Below are 24,924 nucleotides of genomic sequence, written 5' to 3'. Positions count from 1 at the left end.
CTGCTTTGTGCCTGCAAAAGGCAGGTTCACCCATGAGACCACGTTTGTGGAAACAGCAGAATGATTTCCTGAGCAGAAGAGGTGTGTGGAGGCACATGGTGGTGGTTGAAGTCAGAAGAAGCTGAAGGCTATGGAAAACTTCTGCTTTTTGTGAGCTTAATTGCTTATTGCCTCTTTTCTGCTCTTTGGGTGGAAACTTGGTCCTTGCTGTCTGTTCCTCTCTAACTAAAGCATTCCTGCCTCTGGCTCTCTCCTCCCAGGATCCTCCAGGCAAGCCCTTGCCAGCCACACTTCCCCCTAACAGGCACACTGTTGGTGCTGAGCCTTCCCATCTCTTTGTTCCTGACCTTAAAATGTCTTGCTATTTTCTTATTTAATTGTTCCTTATAAGCTTTTCTCACTGTTCAAATTCCAGACGGATGGAACAGCGGGAAAGGGATGCAGGAAATGGAAGGAAGGTTAGGCAGGGATCCTGTACTGGTCATTATTTCCTGAAAGCCTGTTGAGTCAGAATCGAGCAGTTTGGAATGGGGAGTCACCTTTTCAGAATAATTCAAGTAGTAAATGCTGGTGGTGATACTGTAGCTGCATCATCCTGTGTCTCCAACAGCCAGAGGAATGGTTTGCCCTGAACAGAGCAGATCCATGTCTGCTTGGTAAACTCACAGTTCATGTGATGGTGGTAATGTCCAAAGGACCCTTGCAGTCACAATTTTTTAAGAAACACAAGTTTTTTAGTGGTCTGGTCTCATTAAACTAAAGCTAAGCACCAAAAGGTGTGGGGAGGGGGGGTAATTTTAAAGGAGTTTAATGACAGATGCTTTTCACTGCGAAAGCTGATTTAGCAGTGAGGTAGATTTTGAAGTTTGGTATAAATTCCCACCCTTTGAGGTGCCTGAGGTAGAGGAATCATTGGAGGGACAATGCCTGCAGTTGTGCTTGCGATTCCCTGTAACACTGATCACCTTTGAGTGTTTATGACATTGTGAATATTTGAAATTTGGAAGTCTCAGTGCTGCTTTGTTAACTTGGTGCACTTCTGAAATGTGTGCTGTGGTGACACATGACAACCCTGCTTGGGAAGTGTGTGTTAAACTCTGTAGGAGTCTCCCTCTTGGCAATTACAGTCTAGAAATGATGACTTTCCCTTTGAGCTCTAGGGTCTTGGAGAAGGTCAGCAGTTGTTCTGGCTTCAGCACATTAAAATGCAGTGGTGGCCTTCAGTGGACTTTTCTTCTGTACAGGAGTGGAATAGTATGGTACTGAAGAAGAGTGTTTTCTCACTACCTTGTTTTACAGGAAAAAGTTGTTATTCTGCTCCATTGCTTTGCACCCCCAAGGGCTCTGAACTTTGGGAAGCAGAGCAGTTGGTGCAACAGGGAAAGCTCCACAAAAAATATTAAATTTTATCTTCCATAGAGTCTTGGAATAAATGCTTACAAAACTGCATTGCTCTTTGTCTTGCAAGATGCCTTTAGAAACTCACCTTGGTAACTTAACTTCTTCCTCACCTTCCTGAAACATCCCCTCATGCTGCCCACCAGTCCCTGGGGAAAGAAGAATCTCCCTTCCTGCAGCAGATAATCATGTCTCAGGCTCACCCCTCCTGGCTGATGTAGGAAGCAGAGCCCCCTTGAGCCCCCTGATGACCAGTAATGCAGCTCACACCCCAGTGATGATAGTTGTACACTGTCAGGTTCCAGGTGGCTCCCAAAACCCCTGGAGCTTCCTGCCTTGCCGTTGTCCTTCCCCTGTGTGGGTTTAGCCCCACACTGCAGGCTTTTGGAAGCAGATTTTTTATTTCTGTCGTTGAGCCTGATGGAAAATGTTGGCTCCCTAGTTCCATGTGTGCTCAGGATGTTCCCTGTTCCTGTTTGTAGCCACACACACTGAAGGCAGGCTGGGTGAGGAGAGAGGACACACACATAATGCTTTAAGAGCCTCCACTACTCTCCTCTGCTGTAGCAGTGCCCAGGTAGAGCTCACCAAGGCATAGGAGGATTGTTGTAAGAAGTAGGTAAATACCTGCTTTTGCACTTTTTAATTTGCAAACAGCCTCGTGCAGGGTCCCTTGCTTGCCTGAGTGCTGCAGCCTGTGTGTCACAGCTCTGTCAGCCCTGTCACAGCGCCGGTGTCCTGGGGACAGCCTCCAGTGCCCTCCTTGTGGGAGGAGGGGCAGACCCCCACCCCCTACACATGTATTTAGATTTTAATTACTTCCCCCATCTTAAATAAATTAACTGGCTGGGGAAACATTTTGCTGTGAAATGCATTTAGCTGCGTGTCCTTTCAGCCTGCTGTGGACTGTAATTCTCCGAGAAGAAAAGGCATTGAAGGAGGTCCTTTGTTGGCATTAGCAGGTGGACAGTTGAGGCAGCCTTGACCTCTGCCAGAAAAGGTCCTGACTTGTAGCGTTGGTCAAGTCTTTTAACCCGCTTTTATGCCCCTGGACAGGACACTGCTGCCCTGTTCCCTCCACCCACTTCACACTTGCAGTGTATTATTTTCCCACTTCAAAGCCCCCCTTGGGCTGGTGTCAGGGCTGGGCTGCACATGGAGCTGAGATGGGATGGGATGAGCTCTGCTCCACGTGTGTCCTTGTCCCCAGTGGCTTGTGCTCCCCACTCCTGCTGTGCCTCTCTGCAGCTCCCTGTTTGCTGCTTGTTTTGTCCCGTGTGTCACTGGGGGCTCTGTGCTCCCACTGGGATCCAGAGAAGCATGGCAAGGGCAGGTATCCTTCCTCTGTCCCAGCTGGCTGGGCTCTCCCTGCTGTTGTGCTGGGCTGAAGGCGTCTCATGCTTCAAATCTGGGGAGTCTGTGCTGTGTGGAGCCCAAGGTTTGGGATCTGTGAGGAGACAGTGGCACGGCTTCCTTTGGAGCAGTGTAGGAGCCTGGAGATGGCACCATGAGCCAGCTGTGGCTGTTCAGGGATGTCGTGGCTGCCTCTCCAGTGATGCCTGGGCTGTGCCCTGTGGGCAGTGGAGCTGGCTGTGCCCTGTGCAGGGCTCATGGCACCTTGGGGAGCCAGGAGCTGAGTGGCTGCCTCGGAGGTGCTCAGGTAATGTGCTGGAGGCTCGTGTGTGTGCGGGGTGTTTGGAGGGGCATTGCCCACAGGAGTCCCTCAGCTCTGCTCCACTGAGAAGAGCAGGGATGAAGGATGCAGCCCCTGAGAAAAAATAAGTGAGGTGACTCAAAACACGGCCGTTCCCTTAGCAGCTCTGTGGAGGTGACAGGTCTCAGCTCTGTCATGTGTCTCAGCTCTCCTGCACTGAGTGCAAGCAGACTGGGAGCCCAGGGTGGCTGGTTGCAGACTGGCCAGCTCCCAGCCACGTGCTTTGGTTTGAGCAGGTCCCAGCAAGGTGACATTTGGCTTCATGCCCTTCGGTAGGTGAGGTGAGATCAGGAACTCAAGCTTTTCCTCAGCTTCCCCTGAACTGAGGATGCCCAACACTGTAGAAAAGTAGAAGCTGAAGTGTCAAGTCTGGACAACGGAGGTAGACCCAGGACCTGTCTGGTGGAGAGGTAGATGTCGCTGGCTGGAAACTGTCACCTGTTCCATACTGACCTGCCCCTTGTTGTCATCTTTGCACAGGCCAACAGAGCCAGCAGCAGAACAGCCATCCCGATTACAGCAAAGCATGGGAGGAGTATTTCAAAAAACAGAGTGAGTGAAACAGGCTTACTGGAGATGAATCAGCTCTTCTTACAAGGAGTTAACTCTAATCTGATGACTTGCATCTCCATCCCTGCCATTTTTAGCTTCCAGTCCTTTGCAGATGCCCTTTGGTCCTGTCCTGTTGGTGATGGTGCATGTAACGCTCCCATGGAAAGCTCTCGGTTGTGCTGTTGTGTCTTGCGAGGGCTGCTCCCACTGAGCCCCGGCCCCCTCGTGCCCATGCTTGCAGCCAGCCTGCCTGGAGAAACACTGAGTATGCAGGAGCTGATGCTGGCAAAATCCAGAAAGTTGGAGCTGGGTTGTGAGAGCTCATGGTAGGAGAGCTCATGGAAAGTCACAGGCCTGGCTCTCTCCACCGTGTTACGGAGTGCATGATCCCAACTTCTGGACTTGCTTTGACATGGAGCTGCTGGAGGCTTTGTGCCTTTGAGACCGAGGGTGTGCAGGCTGTCAGCCTGTCCCTGTAGCTGCAGGAACGCTCTGGGTGCTTTCTGCCTGCTTTTGGCTTGTTCCTCACAGTCCAGCTTGGAGCCCATCCTGCCATCCCACACAGCGGAGCCAGTGTTTCTCTGTCAGGTGTCTGCAGCAGCTGGAAGGGGGCTGGCTCTTCTTTAAGCTTGGCAAAAGGAGATCCTAAGCCTGGGCTTGGACTTCGGGAATTGCTTATCTCTCCCTTTTTTCTTCTTTTTCTCCAGGTCATGCTGCCAGTGCTGCTTCTCAGGCAAGTTCCCAGCCGGACTACACGATGGCTTGGGCAGAGTATTACCGACAGCAGGCTGCTTACTACGGGCAGACACTAGGGCAGGCTCAGGCCCACAGCCAGGTCTGTATTCACCTTCCCAAACCCCTGTGCTCCTTCTCTTGGGCAGTTGGATATATTGGCCTTGCCCTGGTGCGGGGGCTCTCCTTCAGGTTCACATGGGGAAGCAGAGATGTTTTGTGTCTGAGGAAGTGATCGCAGAAGCATTGCCTCAACATCAGAGTCTTATTTTCCTGTACAGGGTGGGTGAGGGGTTTTTTGGGAGAGGACTGGGACATTATTTGTTTCTCCTGAGAGCCTTTCCTTATAGTCCCCAGGCAGTTGTTTGACTTTGGGGAATTAAAATAAAAGGATGTTGAAGCCAGGCTGGTGAGGCAGCACAGCACTGATACATCCCAGAAGTGAGTGCAGGCACAGCCTTTTCTTGTGCTGGGACAGGAGCTGTGTGCTCACTAACTCCCTGTTCCTAAAGAGAAAATAAGTGTTAAAAAACATTTGTACTAACCTGCTTCCGAGTAAAATCTTCCCTCAGCTGTCACTCAGCCCCCCGAAGAGTTGTGTGAGATTTATCCTGATCACACTCGGTGCTTTCCCAAGCGCCGGCTTCATGGAGCAAACAAAGCAGCAAAAAGTTTGTGCAAAGCACAGGAGTACCTTGCTGTGGTCTGGCACTTGTCCCCACAGCTCCACATTTAGCTCTGGCTCCCGGGAGCAGAGGCTGCTGTGGATGCTGGCCCCCAGCAGCTGCCCTTCCCTGCCCTTCCCTGCCCTTCCCTGCCCTTCCCTGCCCTTCCCTGCCCTTCCCTGCCCTTCCCTGCCCTTCCCTGCCCTTCCCTGCCCTTCCCTGCCCTTCCCTGCCCTTCCCTGCCCTCCCCTCCCCGGCGAGGTGGAGCCGGGCGCCGGCGCTCGCCGCAGGCGCTGGCCAAGAGTGACCTGGACACGGTGATAAAAGGGCTTCTCTTCATTCCTCCCCGAGTGTGCCCTGCTGGAAAGAGAGCTCTTGTTTGGTGAGGGGCAGGAGAGCTCTGCAGAGGGCTCTGCTGGCAGCTCGGAGCATCCTTTGAGCTCTGTTTCAGACCTGTGTCGGGGGAGGAGGGCTTGGCTGCTTTGATAATTCGCTGCTCCTCAGTAACTTTTCCTTTTCTCCCTTCTCCTCAGTAACTTTTCCTTTTCTCCCTTCTCCTCAGTAACTTTTCCTTTTCTCCTTTCTCTCCTCCTTTCCAGGAGCAGTAGAACAAGGTCCCCGTGGCAATTTTTTTTCCTTGGAATCGTGGAAGAAAACCTTTTTGTAACAGAGGTTTCTAGATTTGCAACATTTTGATGAAGACTTTACTGTTTTGTGAAACACTAGCTGTAGGATAATCTATACTGAACTTTTCTAAGAATCAGGAACAATTAGTAATGTACTAAACGTATGGACATGCTGGTAATTTTGTTTCCAAATTTATATTAAAACAAACCTCCGGGATTCTTTTTGGAGAGAAGCCAGAGAATTTGCAGGCACCAAAACGTACCCCAGAGCTGTGACATTTCAACATGTGGGTTTTTTGTGTGTTTTTTTTTTTTCCTTTTAATTTTCAGTCTTTTCTGTTGGAACAGAAAGAGTGGCTTGGAAGTCTTAGGTGGTATGTAACAAATCTTAAAAAGAAAAAAAAATTAAACAGTATTTAAATATTCTTAAATATGTAAATTCATTAAATGTTTTACTTCTAATTTCTTGTATCTTGGCTGTCTTTGATTTTATTGCATTTTTAAAAAACTGAACTATGATATGTATTGTAATTAATGATATGATTTCTGTATTTGAAACAGTTACTGTTTGCAAGTTCGGGGGGGCATTTTGTAGGGTTTGTATAATTTCTAGAGTCTAAAGGGGTAATATAAAAACGTGTTAATTTTTTTAGCAATACATGTTTTCATGTCTCTATTGCTAGTTGCATTTATGTATCTAAGACCTCCAAGCTTGTTAAAAAAAAGAAAAAACAAAAAAAAAGAAAAGAAAAAAACTTCTTCTATGCTCTCAGAAATATAAATACTGTTATTTTTAATATTAAAATGAATCTGCTATTAGTACCTTTAACAAACACTGTGGAACATAAAACCGTATAAAAGGTAGTAACTATTTTTTAATTCCAAGGTGTTTTCTGCTTTTTCGTTTCTTTTAAATATTTTCTTATCTAATATTTGTCAAATTACCTAGAGAAATAAATGAATCTAGTATTAACCACAGTATGCGCTAAATAATTTTGATTTAATAAAAGGGATAATATGATTTCTGATGTTTACTGTAGTGTTTCTTGTACAGATAACAGTGTATTTTTAAAGGAAAAACGGAATTGAAGCTATTTTTTCTTGCATTTTTAATTGCCCTGCGGGACATTCCGTTTTTAAATGTACTGAATTTACTGTTCTTGGGTTCTTTCCTTATTTTTTCTTTATGCTTGAAATGTCTAACTATAAAGAACCGCGATTGGATAATGTTGAGCATGGTGTTTAAAAAAAAAAAAAGTGTTCTTTTTATTTGACTGACAGTTGCATTTTACACTCTATATAATAAAATTTCCACAAGGTGTCTTGTGGGCGAAGTATTTCCTGTCTGTTGGACTCCGTTGTTCCCTCCCTGCAGATCCTGGGGAGTTTGGGGTGGTCACTGAGAGCAGCACCAGCTGGAGAATTAGTTCTGGAGAAACTCTGTCACTGTCACATCCTCCTGGTGCTGTGACACCCAGGATTCCTGGGGAATTTTCTGTGATTTTGGCTTTTTGGGCCAGAAGGACACCACAAAGGTCTGTGTTAACACCAGGAGGTTTCCTCTGCAGCCCTGTAAAGGTTTTACTGCTGAGCAATTGGCAGCCCCTGCTTTTAATGCTCTGGACTTGTTGCTCTTCCCCAGCTTTGTGGCTGAATCCATGCAGGATCCATCCCTGCACGGGGGTCACTGGAGCAGCACTGACTGGGAGAAGGATGGGAGGGACATGGCTCCAGCCATTATCAGGTGTGTTAAGGCAATTAGTTGTGCCCAGGCCAAATTTGGCAATACCTGTAGCCCCTTCAGGGGTCCCTTTTTTATAAAATGTGAGTTTTGAGCTTCTCCAACCTAAGGCAGCTCCATCCCCTGCTCCCAGGCAGCCGTGGGGGTTTATGACGGGGGAGGGAGGAAAGAAGATCCCATCTGCAAAGCCGGGAGTGGGAGGCACATTGAGAGCCGGAAGAAAAGGAGATGTAGCATCTCTAAATATACCTCCAGAGAATCAAGAGAGACATTGAAAGATGGGATAGTAAAAGCCACTTGGAAAGAGGGGAGAGGGGGGAAAAAATGGCTAGAGGAGGGCATAAAGGCTGCTGATGGGAATTGGGAGTGGGCATTACCGAGAAGACTTCCTTCTAATTCATCTTCCAAGCTCTGTGCCAAAACAGCATTTGGCATGGTTCACAGGGAGCAATTGTGTGATAATGAACCCTAAGGTGTCCCTTAATTGAAGACTGAGGATTACAGATTGTGCCAATAGTCATAAATGGTGCAGGATTGTGGGAGGATGCATTTTCTTAAATGTATCTGTAAGTACAGATGAGTGAGTCTCCCCAGTGAAATGCCCGTACTATAAATTATGGAAATATCTCTTTCTGATGCAACCTTTTATTGAGGGGGTGGGGCAGCAGCACAAGAAATAGTTTGCAAGCCTTTGAAATTTGGCCTGTCATTAAGATGGTGCCTGCAAAGCTGGGTGTTCATCAGCAGTCTGCTGTCCTGGAAGGATGGAGTGCTTGAAACGTTCCCAAGTTCACCAATTTGTTTTCCATTATTGCTGCCTGCTCTGGGTAGAGAGGCCACGGATGTTGAACTGTTGTGAGTCCACGATGGGCTGGAGAGGGGCTGGCTTTGAGGCAGAGATGCCTCAGCATTCCACTTGAGGAGCTGGTGGCCTCTGAGCTCCTCCAGGCCCTCCTCCAGCCCTGCTGCTTTGCTGGTCTCTGTCCATCCAGGGGGTTTTGGGACAGATCTGATGGTCAGTCCCACCCCAGGGCTGGACAGGCCCCCTCTCCTTTCACTCCGGGGTCTGCAGGCACCTCCTTGTGTCCCCTGGCTCAGCTGTGTGGTGCAGCCCAGAAGCTGCTGTGGTGCCTTCAAAGCCAAGTCTTGGTGTCCAGGAGAGGAACCAGATCTCCTACTCAGCTCTGGGCAAATTTAACCCCCAGTAATGTGGATTAAGCCCTGGCTACGCTGGGTTTTGAGGCAGGGAGGGTTTGTCTTTGGAAGGAACTAGATGCTACATGGAGCAGGAACAGTCCCTGAGGGCTGTGCAGGACCTGGCAAGTGGGACACCTTTGGGAATTTGGGGTCCATGAATGGATGATGGGGATGGTGCAGCCTTTTCCTGCTCACAGGAAGCCAGATCCCAGTATGGGGCCATGCCAGGACAGCATCCTGAGGGGCAGTGAGGTGATCCCATGAGAAGACCTTAGGCACACGATGGCTCTGCTACCCCCAGAATTAACCCATGTCACTTCTACCCAGCAGCACAGCTTTGCTGGGTGTGTGTGTGTGTCTGGACTGTGTCCCACAGGAACCCCCAAGCTGGCAGCACCCACCCCACTCTGCAGGAAGAGCCCAGATTCTGAGCAGACATTAATTCTGGTCTTTCTGCAATCCCTTTCTGAGAAGCAGCCCTAAAAGTCTTGTCACTAAAGCATCTCACTGAGCCCAGGATGACCCTGATGCTCTCCTGTGCTCAGTATTCAGTGAGCCTGAACAGGAATGGCTCTTTTAGGAGTGGGAGACTTTGAGACAGTCTGAAATACTTTCTTTAATTTTGCATGATTTGAGAACAAATAACATTTAGGACCTTGCAGGTTAGACTGAAATTACTTGAAAGAGACAAGATGTGGGACCTTTGTTTCCCCCTTCTCCAAGTATTAAATATTTAATTGCATTAAAGGAACACTGTATTTACAGTAATGGGCAGTGTGGTCAGAGCGAGAGCTCCTGGTGTTTAACATGGAGCTTCCCATAGGATGTGGATGTTCACAAGATCCCATCTGTACTGCTGCTTCTCCCCTAAACCCACCTGGTTCCTCCCACTCTCAGGGGGATTTTCAGGGCTGTTGGTGTTTGCAGGATTGTGGCACAGGGCAAGGAATTGGGATTTTGCAGTGTCAGTGTATCCTGTCAGGCAGCACGTGGGTGTTTACTCCGTGCAGGGAGCTGTTTATCCTTCATTTGGCTGGTTTGGAAGTTTTTTCACTGAATTTGCTGCGGGTATCAGCAGTGCAAGGTGCCCATGGCAGGCAGTGTTTCTCTGCTTTCATAAGGCTGGAAAAGGCACGAGATAAACTTTCCAGAATGTTAATGCTGGAAATGAGCAGAAATTGGTGTTATGTGATGTGAAGATGAGTTGAAAGAGCCACAGCTCCCAGGTCTGTTGGCAGGAGGAGCCAAGGGCAGAGAGCCCCATCCATGTCTGGGCGGCACCTCAGCGGGTGCTGGGGATGGAGGAAGATGGCAGAGGGGAACCAGCCATCCCTGGGATGAAGGATGTGGGGGAGTGCGTGTCCAGATCTGCCCTGCCACTTCCCTCCAGGTCTGGGGAACCACGTTCAAGGCAGGTGACCCAAAAGAGCATCTCTGGGGTCGATGTGGGGGCAGGTGCCAACAGCTCCCCAGATTATCTTCCCACCCTGCCCCTTATCACTTGAGGAAATCCTATTTCAAGGCCGCTCTAATGAAGCCTCTGATCTTTGCAGAGCCCGGCTTGCTCCCCTTTAATCCCGGCCGGGCCGGGGTGCAGGTGCCACGGTCCCAGGGATTAGACGGTCCCTGCCCTTTGTGGGAGCCGTCACTCAGCGCAGCCTCCTTGTTCGGACCATTCGCCGGGGAATATTAAACTTCGCTGCCGTGGAGTCTTTACACGGGGAGGCTGGAGCTGCTGCTCTGTCTGTTTTGGGGAAATAGGGCTGGTGAAGGGCAGGAGCTGCCAGAGGAACCCTCAGCACCACGCCGGGGTCACCTGTCTGCCGGGCAGCCCCATCCCGCTCACCCAGCCCGGTCCTGCCCAGCCGTGGAGCAGGGAAGCTGTGGCTGGGTGCTGACATCCCGGTCCTGCCCAGCTTTAGCTGCCGTCTCCCACCGCCGGCTCCTGCCATTCCCCCATGCAGCCCAGCCGTGGGTTTGGCAGCTGCTGGAGAGGCTCGGCCAGCGTGGCCCTGGCTGTGGGAGCGGAGCAGGGCAGGGGAGCGGAGGGGTTCAGGCACAGCCCCACACTCTCCCCTCGGGCACCTCTCCCGGCCGATGTCCCAGCGCGGCTCACAGCCCGGCAGCTGGATTGGAGATGATGCTTCAGGAGGGATGGGATGTGGGACAAAACCTGCTGGGATGCGGGACAGACATCGGTGGGATGCGGCTGTCCCATCCCCAGATCACTGCCAGGAGGGAGGAGTAGGCGCAGAGATTTTCCCTGACTTTTCAGCCCACATCCTCCCCGTCTCCCTCCGGCCGTGCCACCGGCCCTTGCTGCGGAGCCGCGGTGGTGGCCGAGGAGTGGCCACCGCGATTCGCCACCACCGTGTTCCTTTTCGAGGCCCCTTGAGCTCGGACTCAGCTGGGAAGGTGATTTTTTTCCTCTTGCTCTTGCGTGCCGTGAAACCCTCGCCGAAAGGATCCTGGAAATAATACTTAAAAGAAAGGAAGGGAGGAAAGAAAGGCAAAGAAGCGAGCGGGAGCGGAGGGGAGAGCACTCAGCATCTCTGCTCGGCTCCGCGGCCTCCCGCAGAGTGAAATGGAGGCAAATAATGCCCTAAAGCTCCTTCCCCGAGCAGCGCAATCAGCCCGCGGCTCCGAGGGGCTGCCGTGCCCTGTGCCGGAGCCTTTGCGGCAGGGTCGGGGCTTCACCGCTCCAAACCCTCCCTGCCCGGAGCCGCTGGGCACCGCCGAGGGGCCGGCACTGCTCGGGAGCACCCGAGCCCTCCCCACTGCTCGCAGCCCCTCGGAGGGCAGCAGGGACAGGTTAGCAGTGCGCGGCTTGGAGGGACACAAGCGGCCACTCGGCTCCGTCCGTGGACGGTCCACCCTGGGGACGGTCGCTCTCTTTTTGGCCCTGGGGAGGTGGCGGCGCATCCTGCTCACCACGCACCTGCGTGTGCCGTGTGCTGGCACCGGGATGGCGGATGCCGGGGGCTGCTCTGAAGCCAGGGGTGCACTCATGGGGACCCCTCCTCGGTGTCCCAGCCCAGCCACGGCCCCTCTGGCCCGGATGAAGCTCCCCGAGTCATGATGCAGGGATGCTGCGTGAGGTGGGCGATGGCAGCGGTGGGAAGTCGCACCCTACAGAGGGAACGTGCGGAGGATCCACCGGCCCCCCCTCAGCCCAGGCTCACCCTGGGCGCCGCCTTGTCCTCCTGCAGCCCCTGCTCCGCTGGCGGGAGCGTTCCCGGGCGCAGGTAACATTTGGGCGCATTCCCATAACCGAGTGTCACCAACTGCTGCGGCGGCAGGGCCGGAGCCCCTCTCCAGCGCTGCTGTTTGCTTTGCAGCCTCCTTAGCCCCCATTGAGGCTTTTCAGCTCCAGCCCCTTCAGGGGGTTTAAGTAGGTAAAACCTGAGGAAGAGGCTATTTTCCTCCCTCCCTTTTGAGCCCTGCCTTGTGCCCAAAAGGCCCCCTTGTTTCACGCGTGCCAGTCACCTGGCTGGGCCCCCAGCCCCTTTCTCTCCCAGCCTCCCTTTTCTTTCTCCTTTCTCTCTTTTGACTTTTCCAGGAGCCCTCGCTCTCCAAACGAGCTTCAGATTGGATCCAGATTGAGGTCCCTTTGTCTTTCAAGGGTTGTACTAAGCTAATTAAATGTGATCCCAACAAATAAACGCAGATCTCCCCATTACATTCAGGCCTGCCTTTCAGGCAGCACCGGGCGGCCCCTCGCCCCCGCCCGCTCCGCGCAGGGTCCCCCTCATTGAGTCCTGGCCATTGAAAGCACTGCCAGGATTTCTTTTGTGCCGGGGGTCTCCGAGCCCTTTTTCCATCAGAAAAGACCCCCAAACAGCAGCTCGGCCTTTGTGAGTTTGCAAGCAAACGCCAAAGAAAAGCCCCCTGAATGCTTTAATAAATGACACATTTAGCAACTTCGGAGGCGCCTGGCTCCTGCGGCAGCCGCAGGGGTGCGATGATCCCTCCTGCCCCGGTTCCCCCGGCTCCCGCAGGGGTGCGATGATCCCTCCTGCCCCCCTTTCCCTCCGGCTCCAGGGGCATTTGCAGCCCGTGGAGGAGCAGAGGTTGCGGCCGGAGCAGCTGACCGCCCCGGCTCCCTGCCCGGCTCTCCGCCGCCCGTCCCCCTCTCCCGGCGCTCGGGGGGCGCACGGAGCAGGTGATGGGGTCGGCCGGACCGCCCTGCACCGGCACCGGGCACCGGGACACGGGGACACGGGGACACCGGGCACCGGGACACGGGGACACCGGGCACCGGGCACCGGGCACCGGGACACGGGGACACGGGGACACGGGGACACCGGGCACCGGGCACCGGGACACGGGGACACGGGGACACGGGGACACCGGGCACCGGGACACGGGGACACGGGGACACGGGGACACGGGGACACCGGGCACCGGGCACCGGGACACGGGGACACGGGGACACGGGGACACGGGGACACGGGGACACGGGGACACCGGGCACCGGGACACCGGGACACGGGGACACCGGACACCGGGCACCGGGCACCGGGACACCGGGACACGGGGACACCGGACACCGGGCACCGGGCACCGGGCACCGGGACACGGGGACATCGGGACACCGGGACACCGGGACACCGGGACACCGGGACACCGGGACACGGGGACACCGGGCACCGGGACACCGGCACCGGGCACTGGGCACTGGACAGCGGGCAGGGCGCGGCGGGGCGGCCGGGGTCAGCGGGTTGCTGAACTCGGACCCCGTGGTCCCTTCTCCTAGTATTAGCGCTGGCAAATCCAAAATCGTTTTTAATGACACATACCAACCCCCCCCACCCCACCCCACCCCGGATCGGGGGCTGCGCTGGACTTTTCTCAGCTCAACTAATATCTTTTTAATGACTTTGGGAGGGGGCAGAGCCCGGCTCTGCCCTAGAGCCTGGATTGCTCCAAACAGATGTTGGGGCAGAGGGAGGGGGATGCTCTTCCCTGCCAGGGACTTTCTTCTAAAGTTCAAACGAGAGGGGAGCTTTCAATCACCGCTAAAAATGTATTTCTCCCCACTGAACAATGGGCTCCTTTCTGCGCCCGGGGGGACTCGGCTGCGATCGCGTTTCTGCTGCCGGAGAGGCGAAACCTCCGGTTTTAGGGCAAGAAAAACTCAGCTTCGAAAAGGGCTCTTCCCTGCGCCGATTATTTTCGTAGCTCTGCATCCCTCCTGCGTTCACCTTCTACGGAAAAAAAAAAAAAAAATACAAAATTGTACTAACGAAGCACTAATGCTCCCTCAGCGCTGCAGTCCTTCCCCTCCGCACAGGAGCCGCGCAGATCTTTGCAGTGAAGCCGGGCAGTGAATGCGGGGTTTGAGGAAAGAATCGCGGCTGCACCGGCCCGGGGCAGCGGCGGCTCCATCCCCGCATCCCGGCTCCAGCCCTGGCGGCCCCACAAGAGTTAAATTTTAAAGCAAATCAAATTCCCATTGGCCACTGTATATTATCTCAGCAGTCTTCATTTGATACCTCTTTAATACAGAAAGGAGCTTTTCAAACCCCTTTTCTCTCTTTTCTCCCCGCCACTCTTTAAGAGCAATAAATGTTCAACTGCAATAACTATAAATCAATCTCCGCTCTGTTCAAATCCTATTCATGCGAAGGGCTGGAAGAGGGGAGAGAGCTCCCCCCTCCCCCCCGCCCCCCAAAAAGCAGCTGCTGGGCTCTAATCTCCTTTCTTGCACTGTCATTCACCCTCATTTTTCCTCCATCACCCCATCCCTGCAATCTTTTCTTGTTTTGCTTTTCTTTTCTCTCTTTGCTGCATTATGATCCCATGTCTCCCCTCATCAGACCCCAACCTTGTCCAGATCCTGACCATCCCCTTGTAGGCTGTGAAAGAAAAGAAGAGTCCATGGATGTCAAATTGGTCTCAAAAAGACCATGAAAGATTGATTTGCTCCACTTTTCTTCTGCCTGACATTATTTCTGAGGGTCCTGAATGGGAAACCAGAAAGTCTGGGACTGGAATAAAGATGTTCTCTCTGTAAGGGGGAGACGGGGGGGAAAAATGCCCATTTACTCCTGGCCCATCAACCCTGCAAAACAGAGCAAAAGAAAAGAGGACTGTGGCTATTCAGAGTCAGACCAATATGTACACCTCCCAACAATATGCCAATATACTGAGGGCTTCTCTATTAACACCCATGAATATTAAAGTGCTCACTAAACGCTCAGAAGGAACTTTGGGAATATACACATGAAAATACAAGCAGCATTGTGCGGGGCTCAGAACAATGGGGCGTCGATAATGGCCCTTCTCTATTAACAGCCATGAATATTAAACTTGTTTCCTCTTAAATGTTAAAAAGGAGGGATAGCTGCGATATTAAAAAAGAGAAATGAGTAGGGGGTGTGGGGGGTGTGTGTGGGGGGGAACACACAGCAAAGCACCTTCCTAGGAACGGGAAGAAGCTTTGGGAAACAGCTGGGGATATTTAAGACCACGCAGAAAATGGAAGGATTTTTTTTTCCACCTTTTTCTGTCACTCCCTCCAGCACCGCCGAGCCTCCGCAGCCGGGAGCGGAGTTCAGCGCAACCCGCACCGGAGCGGCAGGGGGTTCAAGAGCATCTATTTTTTTTTTTATCATTATTTTTTTTTTTTTTTTTTTTGTCCCGGGATAACTTGAAGGCCGAAGGGTTTTCCTGGGAAAAGAGAAAAAAAAATTAAAAAGCAACCCGACGGCTGGCTTGCCTCGGCGGCTGGAGGGAGCCGGTGTTGGGAACCTTTCCACCTGATGCGTTATGTTCAGCAAGGCTGAAATATTCTGACGGCTTCTCTACTCTAGCCAAAGTCCAGAAAAACAAAATAAATTTAATTTTTACGCTTATTAAACCCCAAACCAATCCCTGGCAGGTTGTTAACGTTCCCTTTCCAGGACAGCGCTGCCTCTCGCCGGGCGAAGACCCGAAAGTAAGGGCAGGTTTGGGTGGGTTCCTGACATCTGCGTTGCTTCTTGATTGGATTGATAGAAATAATTGCACATGGGTTGCAGCATCATTTCACCCAGGCCAGAAGACACTCCGCAGCTTCACCCTGTAAGACACCTACCCAGGGGACAGGCTGGGGGTTCGGGCTGTGCTCGGCTGCTGCTCCGGGCACGGTGAGAGCCGCCGGGGCTTCCCGGGACTCCGGGGTGGGGGAACCGGCCTTTGAGTGCCCGAGGATCTTGGGGCCCAGCCTTCTTCCCGCAGCCCTTTGCAGCCCCTCGTCCCCATGAAAATCAAAAGAACAAGGCTAAGGAGAGGGCTCTAAGCTCCGACGCAGCAGGACTGGGTTTAAATCCGGGAAAGATTAACCCTTTGCTGAGCCGGCAAAGCTCGGGCCCAGAGGGGAGCGCTGGGTATGGGGGCACCGCTCTGATGCCAGCCTGCTGGGGGGCAGAGGAGGCTGCGGAGCTCCTGGACGCCGTGGCTGGCCGGGGAATGCCCTCGGGTGCGAGAACGGGGGCGATGCGGCGGCAGAGCCGGAGATGTTGCAGCCTCCCCGGGTTCGGGGTCCGGCCTTGAGGGGACACGGCAGGGCACGGTCGCTAATGCAGGGAGACGGGGGATCCACGAGCGGTCCCCGATCCACGTCTGGGCAGAATTCCCACGGGGATGAGGGGTTGGGGACCGGCCGGGCTGGTCACGGCAGTTGGGTGAGCCCTGCCTTGGGGTCAAGCGGGGATCAGCCCCGGGAGCTCGTCCCACCCATTCCGTGCTTGGAGACACTCTCCCGGCATTTGGGGGAGCAGCGCCGGAGCTCCCGGGGCTGCGGGTCCTGGCCGGGAAAGCCGGGGATGCGGGGGGCAGCGGGGAGCCGAGCACGGTCGAGGCCAACTGCGGGAGCCTCAGCCCGTTCCACCGGGGCTGCGAGGGCCAAACGCCGCAGAGCACCCGGAGCTGTCGGGCTCGGGGCCGCCGATTTCGTTGTGGTGTTCAGTGGCCCCAAAGCGCAGCGTTTTAGTCCCAAAACGAGTGCGGGGGCCCGGTAGGGAGCGGGACCATGTCCGAGGTGCGGCCCGTCCGTGGGACACCAGAGGGGACATTTCTGCCCTTTTCGCTGCTGTTCTGCCGTGCCCGGGGACAGGTGCCCGGGTTTGGGTTTGCCTGGGCCGGGAGGTGCGGGTGACCGAGCCGGTGCGTGTGTGTGTGTGTGTGTGTGTGTGTGTATCCTGTGTGCGTGTTTGTGTGTGTGTGTGTGTGTGCTCGCCGTGTCCCTCCCTCCCTCCAGCCACCCCACCCCCGGGAGGGGAGGGAAGGAGGAGATGGGAGGGGGGGGCTCCGACGGCTCGCCTCGCTCCGGCAGCCCCAGTCTCTCCGCCAACGTCAGGGAGGTCATTAATAACCAATTAGGAGGGTCAATGAAGCTCATATATAGCCGGGCGGGAGCCGCCGAGCCGAACGGAGCCCAGCCCGCCGCCCACCGCCCGCCGCGCCCGGCCCCGTCGCGTTCGGCCCCGCCGCCTCGCCCCCATGATGGGCTCGGTGCTGCCCGCCGAGGCCCTGGTCCTCAAGCCTGGGCTGAAGCCGCAGGGGCTCTCGCTGGCCGAGGTGATCACCTCCGACATCCTGCACAGCTTCCTCTACGGCCGCTGGAGAAACGTCCTGGGCGAGCAGCTCTTCGAGGAGAAGAGCAGCCCCAAGACCGCCTTCACGGCCGAAGTGCTGGCTCAGTCCTTCTCCGGAGGTGAGTGACCCCCCCCGGACCCTCCCCGATCTCCCCGGTTTCCCCCATCGGCCCCGGGCCGGCTCCCGGTGCTCGGCGGCGGGATGCGGTCCCGGCGCCCCGCTCTCCGCAGGCGTGGGACTGGAGGAAAAAGGGCTTTAAATTCATTTGGTTAACTTGGGCTTGACCTGAGAAAGTTCCCACTTAAACCGCGGGCTGGGGGGGCCTGGGCCGTCCCGCATTCAGCCGCCCGGGACAATATCTTTTCTCTCGCCCCGGCATCGCCGGGGCGTCCCAGCTCCCTTTTCCCCCTCTCGGATTTCTGTTCCTCTCTTAATTTACCATGAAGGCTAATTCCATTTCCATTCACGATATGTCAACCATCTCATCTCCCCATTTTGTAAGAGGAATTCCTGGGCCCTTTTAAACAAGCCCTCGCGCCATTCAGGCACAATGTACCGCTACAGCATTCCTAAAGGACTAATGAATTTAGAATTAGCAATTTCTTTCTAGTTGAGTTTAATGAATGCAGATCACTTTAACAGCATGACAAATTGCTGGATGGGCCGAAATAGACACCATTTAACCTCTTTTCCCAGCCCCGCTCCCTCGCCCAGCCCGGGATGCTTTTCCCAGGTACCTCCTCAATGCCCCGGGGGAACCTTGTACCGCTTTGTGGGAGCTCGGTTGGGCGTTTAAAAGGCTCAGCCCCGGGGTCTGGGCTGGGGCCGGGGTTGGGCGGGGTCCCCGCCGCCCTTGGTCTCCCCCTCTCCCCCACCCCTATCCCTTTCTGAGCCATCTCCCCCCTCGCAGAGGTGCAGAAGCTCTCCAGCCTGGTGCTGCCGTCGGAAGTGATAATCGCCCAGAGCTCCATCCCCGGGGAAGGGCTCGGCATCTTCTCCAAGACTTGGATCAAGGCTGGCACCGAGATGGGGCCGTTCACGGGCAGGGTCATCTCCCCCGAACATGTGGACCTCTGCAAGAACAACAACCTCATGTGGGAGGTAATGATCCCCCTGAACCCCGAGCCCGGACTGGTCTGGGGAGAAACAGGCACGGGGTGCTGGGGCTCTGTCCCGTGCTTGGGCAGCATCGGGCACCATCCTTGTGCCTCAGTTTCCCCATTCATGCAAATATCTGGGCAGGAGGGTTTAGGAACACCCTGCAGGAGAACGATGAGGTTTCCTCAGCCCTCGGGGTGCAGTCAGCCCACAGAGGAGCCCCAAAATGCTGTTGCTCGTGTCTCGTGCAGCTGGATCACACCCTGCCCTGCCCAGGGCAGTGGGGAACACCCGACTGCTTGCTGCCTGCATTGGCCACAGTGGACAAAAACAGCTCTGCCCTGTCCCCTGCTCCCTACTTTGCCCCAGCCCTGGTGATCCTAATCCTGAATGGAAGTGTGGAGTTTGGTGGGGATCGGAGATGCCAGGACATTGTGCACTAATGCACAGCCAATAGAGAAGATTTTTTTTATTTTTCTATTTGTTTGGCTCAGACTCTCACTTCTTAATTATAGTTAATTATTATTATAATTTTATGCCTAACAGAAACTTGCCTCATCTTTCCTGGCACCCTGCCAAGCATTTTTCCAGGCCTGGCATGCACCTTCCCCCTCCACCCAGGGAACCTCTTGCTCCCACGACAGCTGCAGGATGCTGAACAGCCCCTTCCTCTGCATCGGAGCTGCTGGTGGGGCTCTGATGAGAAGGGAGATTGAGGAGAGGAGCTGGGTAATCCAGAGAGATAGGGGCTGGCAGGACCAGCCATGCCAGTGAGAGCAGGGTACATTTCTCAGCTCCGCTGCAGTCCAACACCATGAGCAGGAAAGGTTCAGCACCTCCTGGCTGCTGTCAGGATCTCACAGCCCCGAGGCTGAGCTGGCTTTGAGCTTGTCCCTGTGCAGGGGCTTTATCCCAGAGGCAGGAGGTGGAGGGGCTCAGCCCACTGTGGGCAGCATCACTACTAAGTGCTCTCTCCCCTCACAGGTCTTCAACGAGGACGGCACGGTGCGGTACTTCATCGACGCCAGCCAGGAGGATCACCGCAGCTGGATGACCTACATCAAATGTGCACGGAACGAGCAGGAGCAGAACCTCGAGGTGGTCCAGATCGGGAACAGCATCTTCTACAAGGCCATTGAGGTAAGTGGGGTTGAAGGGCAGCTGGGCATCTGTAACAGAGGAACAGGGTGGTGGGATCCCCCAACCTACAGAATCTCCCTTGTTCTTTGGGTTGGTGTTGGGGGTGTCTGCGGAAGGACATGGCAGCTTCTCCATCCTTGGTACTCAGATCAACCAGCAGAGGTAGAAACCACAGGGAAGGGACATTGTATGGGCTTCAGGGGATAGTATAGGTCCCTTCTCCTCTCTGTCTGATTTCTGAGGGCTCATGGAGTGATGTGTGTTGAATAAAGGAAGAGTAGATCCTTGTTTTGGGTGTAAAGCATGTAAAGAGCTGAAATTCTGGCCCAGGTGGGGCTTTGGGCAAAGACAGAGCTTGGATGCTCTGTTGAAAAAAGTGGGATTTTGTCCAGAACCTGCTTTTTTATAGCAGGGTAAAGTTTGGGGGGCTCTGTGAACCCAGGTGCTGAGCACAGGCTGTGCCTGACTCTGTGCTGCTTTGCCTGGGCATCACACTCAGCTGTGCAGGGAGCAGGGAGCCACGGAGTGGGCAGGGAATGGTGCTGGGGCAGTTGTGCCTTGGACCTTACACTGCAGCCAAGGGGCTCTTCCTGTCCCCTCACCCCTGTGCTCCTGTACGAAGTGCTGGTCTGTGCTGGTGTGGCACAGGAACAGCAGGGGTGGCACAGGCTGCTGTGCAGTGATGGCTGAAGGGTGCCCACAGCTCCCTACAGGAGACTCTGGGATGGAGGTGGGTGTCTGTCTCCCCTTATTGATGCCATGTGCATATGGATCACAGTGCCAGAGCGGGGTGATGGTGGGGACCAGCCCAGCTTATGTGCAGTGTCCCCGTAACCCAACACTGTTGCAGGTGGAGAAAGGTGGCAGTTTGGGGAGATGGCCCTTTGCAGCAGCTTTGGCTTAAAGAGTCCCAAGAGGGGACATGTCCCAATGCATCCCAGACCAGCACTGTGGGATTGTCCCCCTCCAGTATTGGGTTCAGAGTCTCACCTGAGGAGTGTTTGCAGCTGGGAGAGGGTCTCAGTGGGAATGACCATGAGTGCCTGCTGGTTCCTTGGGCACGGGCAGCTCTCTGGATCTATCCAGGCTCCTGGCTCACAAAGGAGCACCAACTCAAATGCTCCATGGCACAGGAGCACAGCCCAACCCTGTGCTGAGCGAAGAGCAGGGTTGAGTTAGGGATTTCTGCTGTGGGGTGGCAAAGGAGGATGGGTGGGTAGGAAGAGGATCAGATATTCTCTCCTGCTGCAGGAGAGTTCTGTGTACCCCTTGGGCTCTGCCACATTTCCCAAGAGCTCCAAGCACTTCCCTGCTGTTCACATGCTGGACACCCCTCCACAGGCTTCAGGTGTTTCTAGTTTTAAGATCTGATATTCCTGTGGGTAGTTGTGCCTGTTGTGGGAGCACCTTAAGTGCTTTTTACTACTGTTCCTAAATTATGCAAATAAGTAAAATAATTCCAGGTAGTCGTAGTGTAATTAGGAACACAGCTGTGGTTTTTACACCTTGTGCAGGCACAGACGAGGGGGCAGGTGAGTGAATATTTGGGTACAGCCATGATCCAGCTGTGGGCTTGTTCCTGGGGCTGAAGCAGCAAGTAGCGGAGCCAGATGAGTTTAATTCCCTTGGCACAAACAGTGAATTTGAGATGCTGAGAGTGCTGAGCCCCAAGTGATGTGTGGGAGGAGGTGGGCACGAAGGGCCCCTGTGGTCACACTGCTCCCCAAACTCGGCAGGGCACACACACACCAACCCAAACTTAAGCATTGCCCTGCCCAGCACCACAGGTGTCATACGTAGCCGTTGTCACCCTCCAGCCTCACTGCTACCCCACCTCCTGTCCCTCTACACATCCTCCTGCCCATCCCTGCTGTCCCCCTGTAGCAGTGGCATGGTGAGCTGTGCTGTTCCTATTGCTCTGCGCCCACCTCTGTTGCACCAAGGCTCCAAAAGTATCTCTTTGGATGCCTTTCTCACCTACATGCCAAAAAACCCTGATTTATTTGGTGCTTTTTTTTTTTCCTATGCATTTTGCCCATTCCTGCCCTTATTTGCTGATTTGTTTTCCCCATCCTCTTTCTCAGCAATACCAAGTTGCTGCTGCTGGAAAAAAAAGTAAAGGCAGAAAGTTTTTGCCTTTGATATGGAGGCCACAAGATTCCTGGGGGGCAGTTTGAATTTGCTTTGAGGTGTATGCACATGGGTTTCTTGCCCACTGCTGGCATGGCTGTAGCAGCTTCAGCAGAATAAAACACATACCCGTGTATGCATCCATGCAGACTGTTTTATCCTTTCAGAAATATTTTATTTGCTTGTATTAAAAGTGACTAATTTTCTATTAAGAGTAAATAATGCCAAGAAAGAGTGTCATCAGTTCGGGATGAAAAAGGAAATCTGCCTCCCAAATTCCTCCTTCCCTCCTTCCTCTGCCTCCCAAATTCCTCCTCTGCAGCACCAGGAGGTCTTTATGCAGATGGACAGACAAGAAGTCAAATTCCTATTGATTTCAGATGCTTAAAATTCAACATATTTTCAGTGTTGAGGTGACTGAACTTACAATCTGTGTTTCATGTGCACGATGCTTTACTTGGATCTAACCTGCTCCATGTACAGAATACCATCCTCCAAAATGCAAGACATTCCTATTTCTAAATTAGGTTCTTAACAGTAGGGACTGGTAGGGAAAATATGTATTTTTTAGAAAGTGATGTTGTTATTAGTGTTGTTTGAACTGGTCTGAGAGGATCCATCTTTCCAGCCACAGCTGTTGCATGAGGGGAGCCTTGAGCAGCATTTCCTGGCTGCTCACCCCAGCCATGCAGGCACAGGACAGGAACAGCAGGGAACAGGAGAAGTGTGATTGCTTCAGGGAAAGGGAGAGTGGATGATACAAAACCCCTGCCTTGGTCCTGTAGCTGTCCTTGGGCTGTTGCAGGCACTGCAGCTTTTGTGGGGGATATAAGCAGCATTTCACACCTGAGCCATGGTCTCTTACGGCAGCCCCGAGCTCTCCTCTGCTCCGCAGGCTGATGAGCCCTTTGCAGGTGGATCTGCATTTCCACCTTCTAAAATCATCCTGGCAGGGGTGAGTGGGAGATGCTGCCTGTGCCCTGCAGCTGGACAGTGCTGAGGGATCAGTCCAAAGACAAAATATTCTGCTGGAGCCCTGAGCCTGGGCTCCATGTCCCAGCTCCCTGCTTTGGTCTCTGTCACTCATGCTAGTTGTGGCTTCACCAATGGTTTGTTTCTCCATGTCTCTGTTTTCCACCCTGTCCTGGTCTCCCCACGCTTCTGGGACCTCTGGGTTCTGCACTCTGGAGACTCCAGATCTGTCCCTGTGCTCTGTAGCTGCATATTTGCCCATAACCCCAGCCTGTGTCCCAGCCTGGGGGAGAGCCTGGAGTGGGCTTCAGCTGGTGCTGGGTGGTGCTGAGCTGTGCCATCACCTCCAGTACTGCATCCTGGGCTGTTCCGTGCCAATCTGTGGGTGTTGGGGACTGCTGGCAGGTCCTTGATGGCAGCAAGGTCTCACAGAAATGGGGCGCAGCCAGGGTAGGTCCGAATGGATCAGCACAGGGATGATGTTCATCTCCCCTACCAACAACCCTTTTTTATTTCTCTTTCTAGATGATTCCTCCAGACCAAGAGCTGCTGGTCTGGTATGGGAACTCCCACAACACCTTCCTGGGCATCCCAGGTGTGCCAGGGCTGGAAGAGGAACAGAAGAAGAACAAGCATGGTAGGTAACATCAGAAAGAGCCAAGGGTGTAACATACCTGCCTGTTCATCCTGTGCCCAGCTCTGAGGCCGCTGGGTGGGCACAAGGCAGGGACATTCCAGAGGTATGTCAGATAACCCATTTCTCTGTGGACAAGCACAGGGGCTGTGAAATGATCCACGCAGCTTGAGCATCTCCTCAGTAATTCAGGGTGATGCCTCTGGGCCAGTTTGCCCAAGGCTGTTGCTGGTGGGTGTCTGGCAGTCACTGCCTGACCCAGCCAGGCAGGGGGAGCAGTGCAGGGGGTGAGTACAGGAAGATTCCTCCCTGAATCTTCCCTGAAACACAAAGTAGATGCAGCCTCTAATCCCTACTCTGCATTTAAGGGATCTTAATCACCAGCACAGGAGGCTTTTCTCTCTTTGGGCTTTGCTCTCTGCTTGTCTCAGTGGCTCCCCAAGCTGCTTCTCAGTGGCACAGTGGAGCTCAGGCTCTGTTTAGAGCCACTTCTGTGCTTCTTGACTCTACTCCCCACTCTGAGAGAGCCATGTCTCAGCCCAGCAGAGCGAAGGGAGAAGCTGGGACTTGGGCAGGGGCTGGACAGTGTGGTTGGGAGTTCCTAAGAGTTCCTGCACCCACCTCCTCCAGCTCTGCTGCAGCTCAGGGAGGGGAAAATTGTTTTTGTGTCCATCTATAAGGGTTTTATTCAGCTCAGCTTGAATGTTCCCCTTACCTAAATCTGTCTGAGCCCATCCGCAGCACTGGCTACATCCCAAAATCCTAAAAGCCAGCCTGGATGCCAGTCTGCCCAGGATAGGCGACCTCAGCAGCAGGGAGCCAGCGAGAGGGCGCAGGGAACTTTCCAAGGCACCCAGCACCGCAGGGACTTGGGGTGGGGAGAGCTGCTGTGCTGGAGGGCAGTGCCTGACTGTCTCCTGTGGTCCCCAGAGGATTTCCACGCGGTGGAGACGGGGGCCAGCACGACGGGGCGAATGCGCTGCGTCATCTGCCACCGCGGTTTCAACTCCCGCAGCAACCTGCGCTCCCACATGCGCATCCACACCCTGGACAAGCCCTTCGTGTGCCGCTTCTGCAACCGCCGCTTCAGCCAGTCCTCCACCCTCCGCAACCACGTCCGCTTGCACACGGGCGAGCGGCCCTACAAGTGCCAGGTTTGCCAAAGTGCCTATTCCCAGCTCGCAGGGCTGCGGGCGCACCAGAAAAGCGCTCGCCACCGGCCCCCCAACGCCTCCCTGCAGGCCCACTCGCCCGCCCTGCCCGTGCCCCATCCTGCCTCCCTGGCCCATCACATCCCCACCATGGTGCTGTGAAACCCCGGTGCGGCAGCGGGATTTGGGACAGCTAAGACTGATGCTGAGACATGCAATGAACTGGGGGGTGGCCCTTGGCTGAGCTGCTTTGCGTCTCGGAGGAGTGTTGGGTTGTTTTTGGGCATTGCTGACTGCGGGGGTTCGGCAGGAGGGGAGCCCCCAGCTCGGCAGCTGAGTTGTGCGGGATCATCCCCAGGGAGATGTGGCACATCCCCAGGGAGCTGGGCTGGTGGTGCCTGGGGTTGGCAGAGGAGAAGGGATGCAGTGGGATGTCCTGTGTGGGTTTGCCAGTGCACTGGGGGAGGACTGGCAGGGGGGAAAAAAGCTGGGCCTGGATGAGTCTTGCCTGAGTTTTACAGATAATTTGGTAGAAAGAAAAATTCCTCTTATCCATCCTCCTCTGCTCTAGCAGACACGTGCCCCATTGAAAGG

General features: G+C 54.2%; 2 protein-coding genes across 3 annotated transcripts in view; both read left to right on the top strand.

Moving 5' to 3' along the window:
• Window positions 1-6,973, top strand: part of FUBP3 (far upstream element binding protein 3) — a 39,566-nt gene extending 32,593 nt beyond the window's left edge. For both annotated transcript variants that reach the window (XM_062505586.1, XM_062505585.1), the window contains exons 17-18: window positions 4,372-4,499; window positions 5,661-6,973. In XM_062505586.1, the coding sequence (XP_062361570.1) occupies window positions 4,372-4,499; window positions 5,661-5,669 (137 nt within the window). In that variant the 3' untranslated portion in view covers window positions 5,670-6,973. The remainder of the gene's footprint in view (window positions 1-4,371; window positions 4,500-5,660) is intronic.
• A 10,136-nt stretch (window positions 6,974-17,109) lies between these two features.
• PRDM12 (PR/SET domain 12) lies at window positions 17,110-24,492 on the top strand. Its single transcript, XM_062505822.1, has 5 exons — window positions 17,110-17,323; window positions 18,116-18,306; window positions 19,288-19,443; window positions 23,071-23,182; window positions 24,110-24,492. The coding sequence occupies exons 1-5, from the start codon at window positions 17,110-17,112 to the stop codon at window positions 24,490-24,492; spliced, it is 1,056 nt and encodes a 351-aa protein (XP_062361806.1).
• Window positions 24,493-24,924: the final 432 nt, after the last annotated feature.

The sequence above is a fragment of the Cinclus cinclus genome, chromosome 19 (genome assembly GCF_963662255.1).
Source record: "Cinclus cinclus chromosome 19, bCinCin1.1, whole genome shotgun sequence".
NCBI lineage: Eukaryota > Metazoa > Chordata > Aves > Passeriformes > Cinclidae > Cinclus > Cinclus cinclus.
The sequence above is the reverse complement of the archived record's forward strand: the minus strand, read 5'-3'. Positions and strand labels throughout refer to the sequence as shown.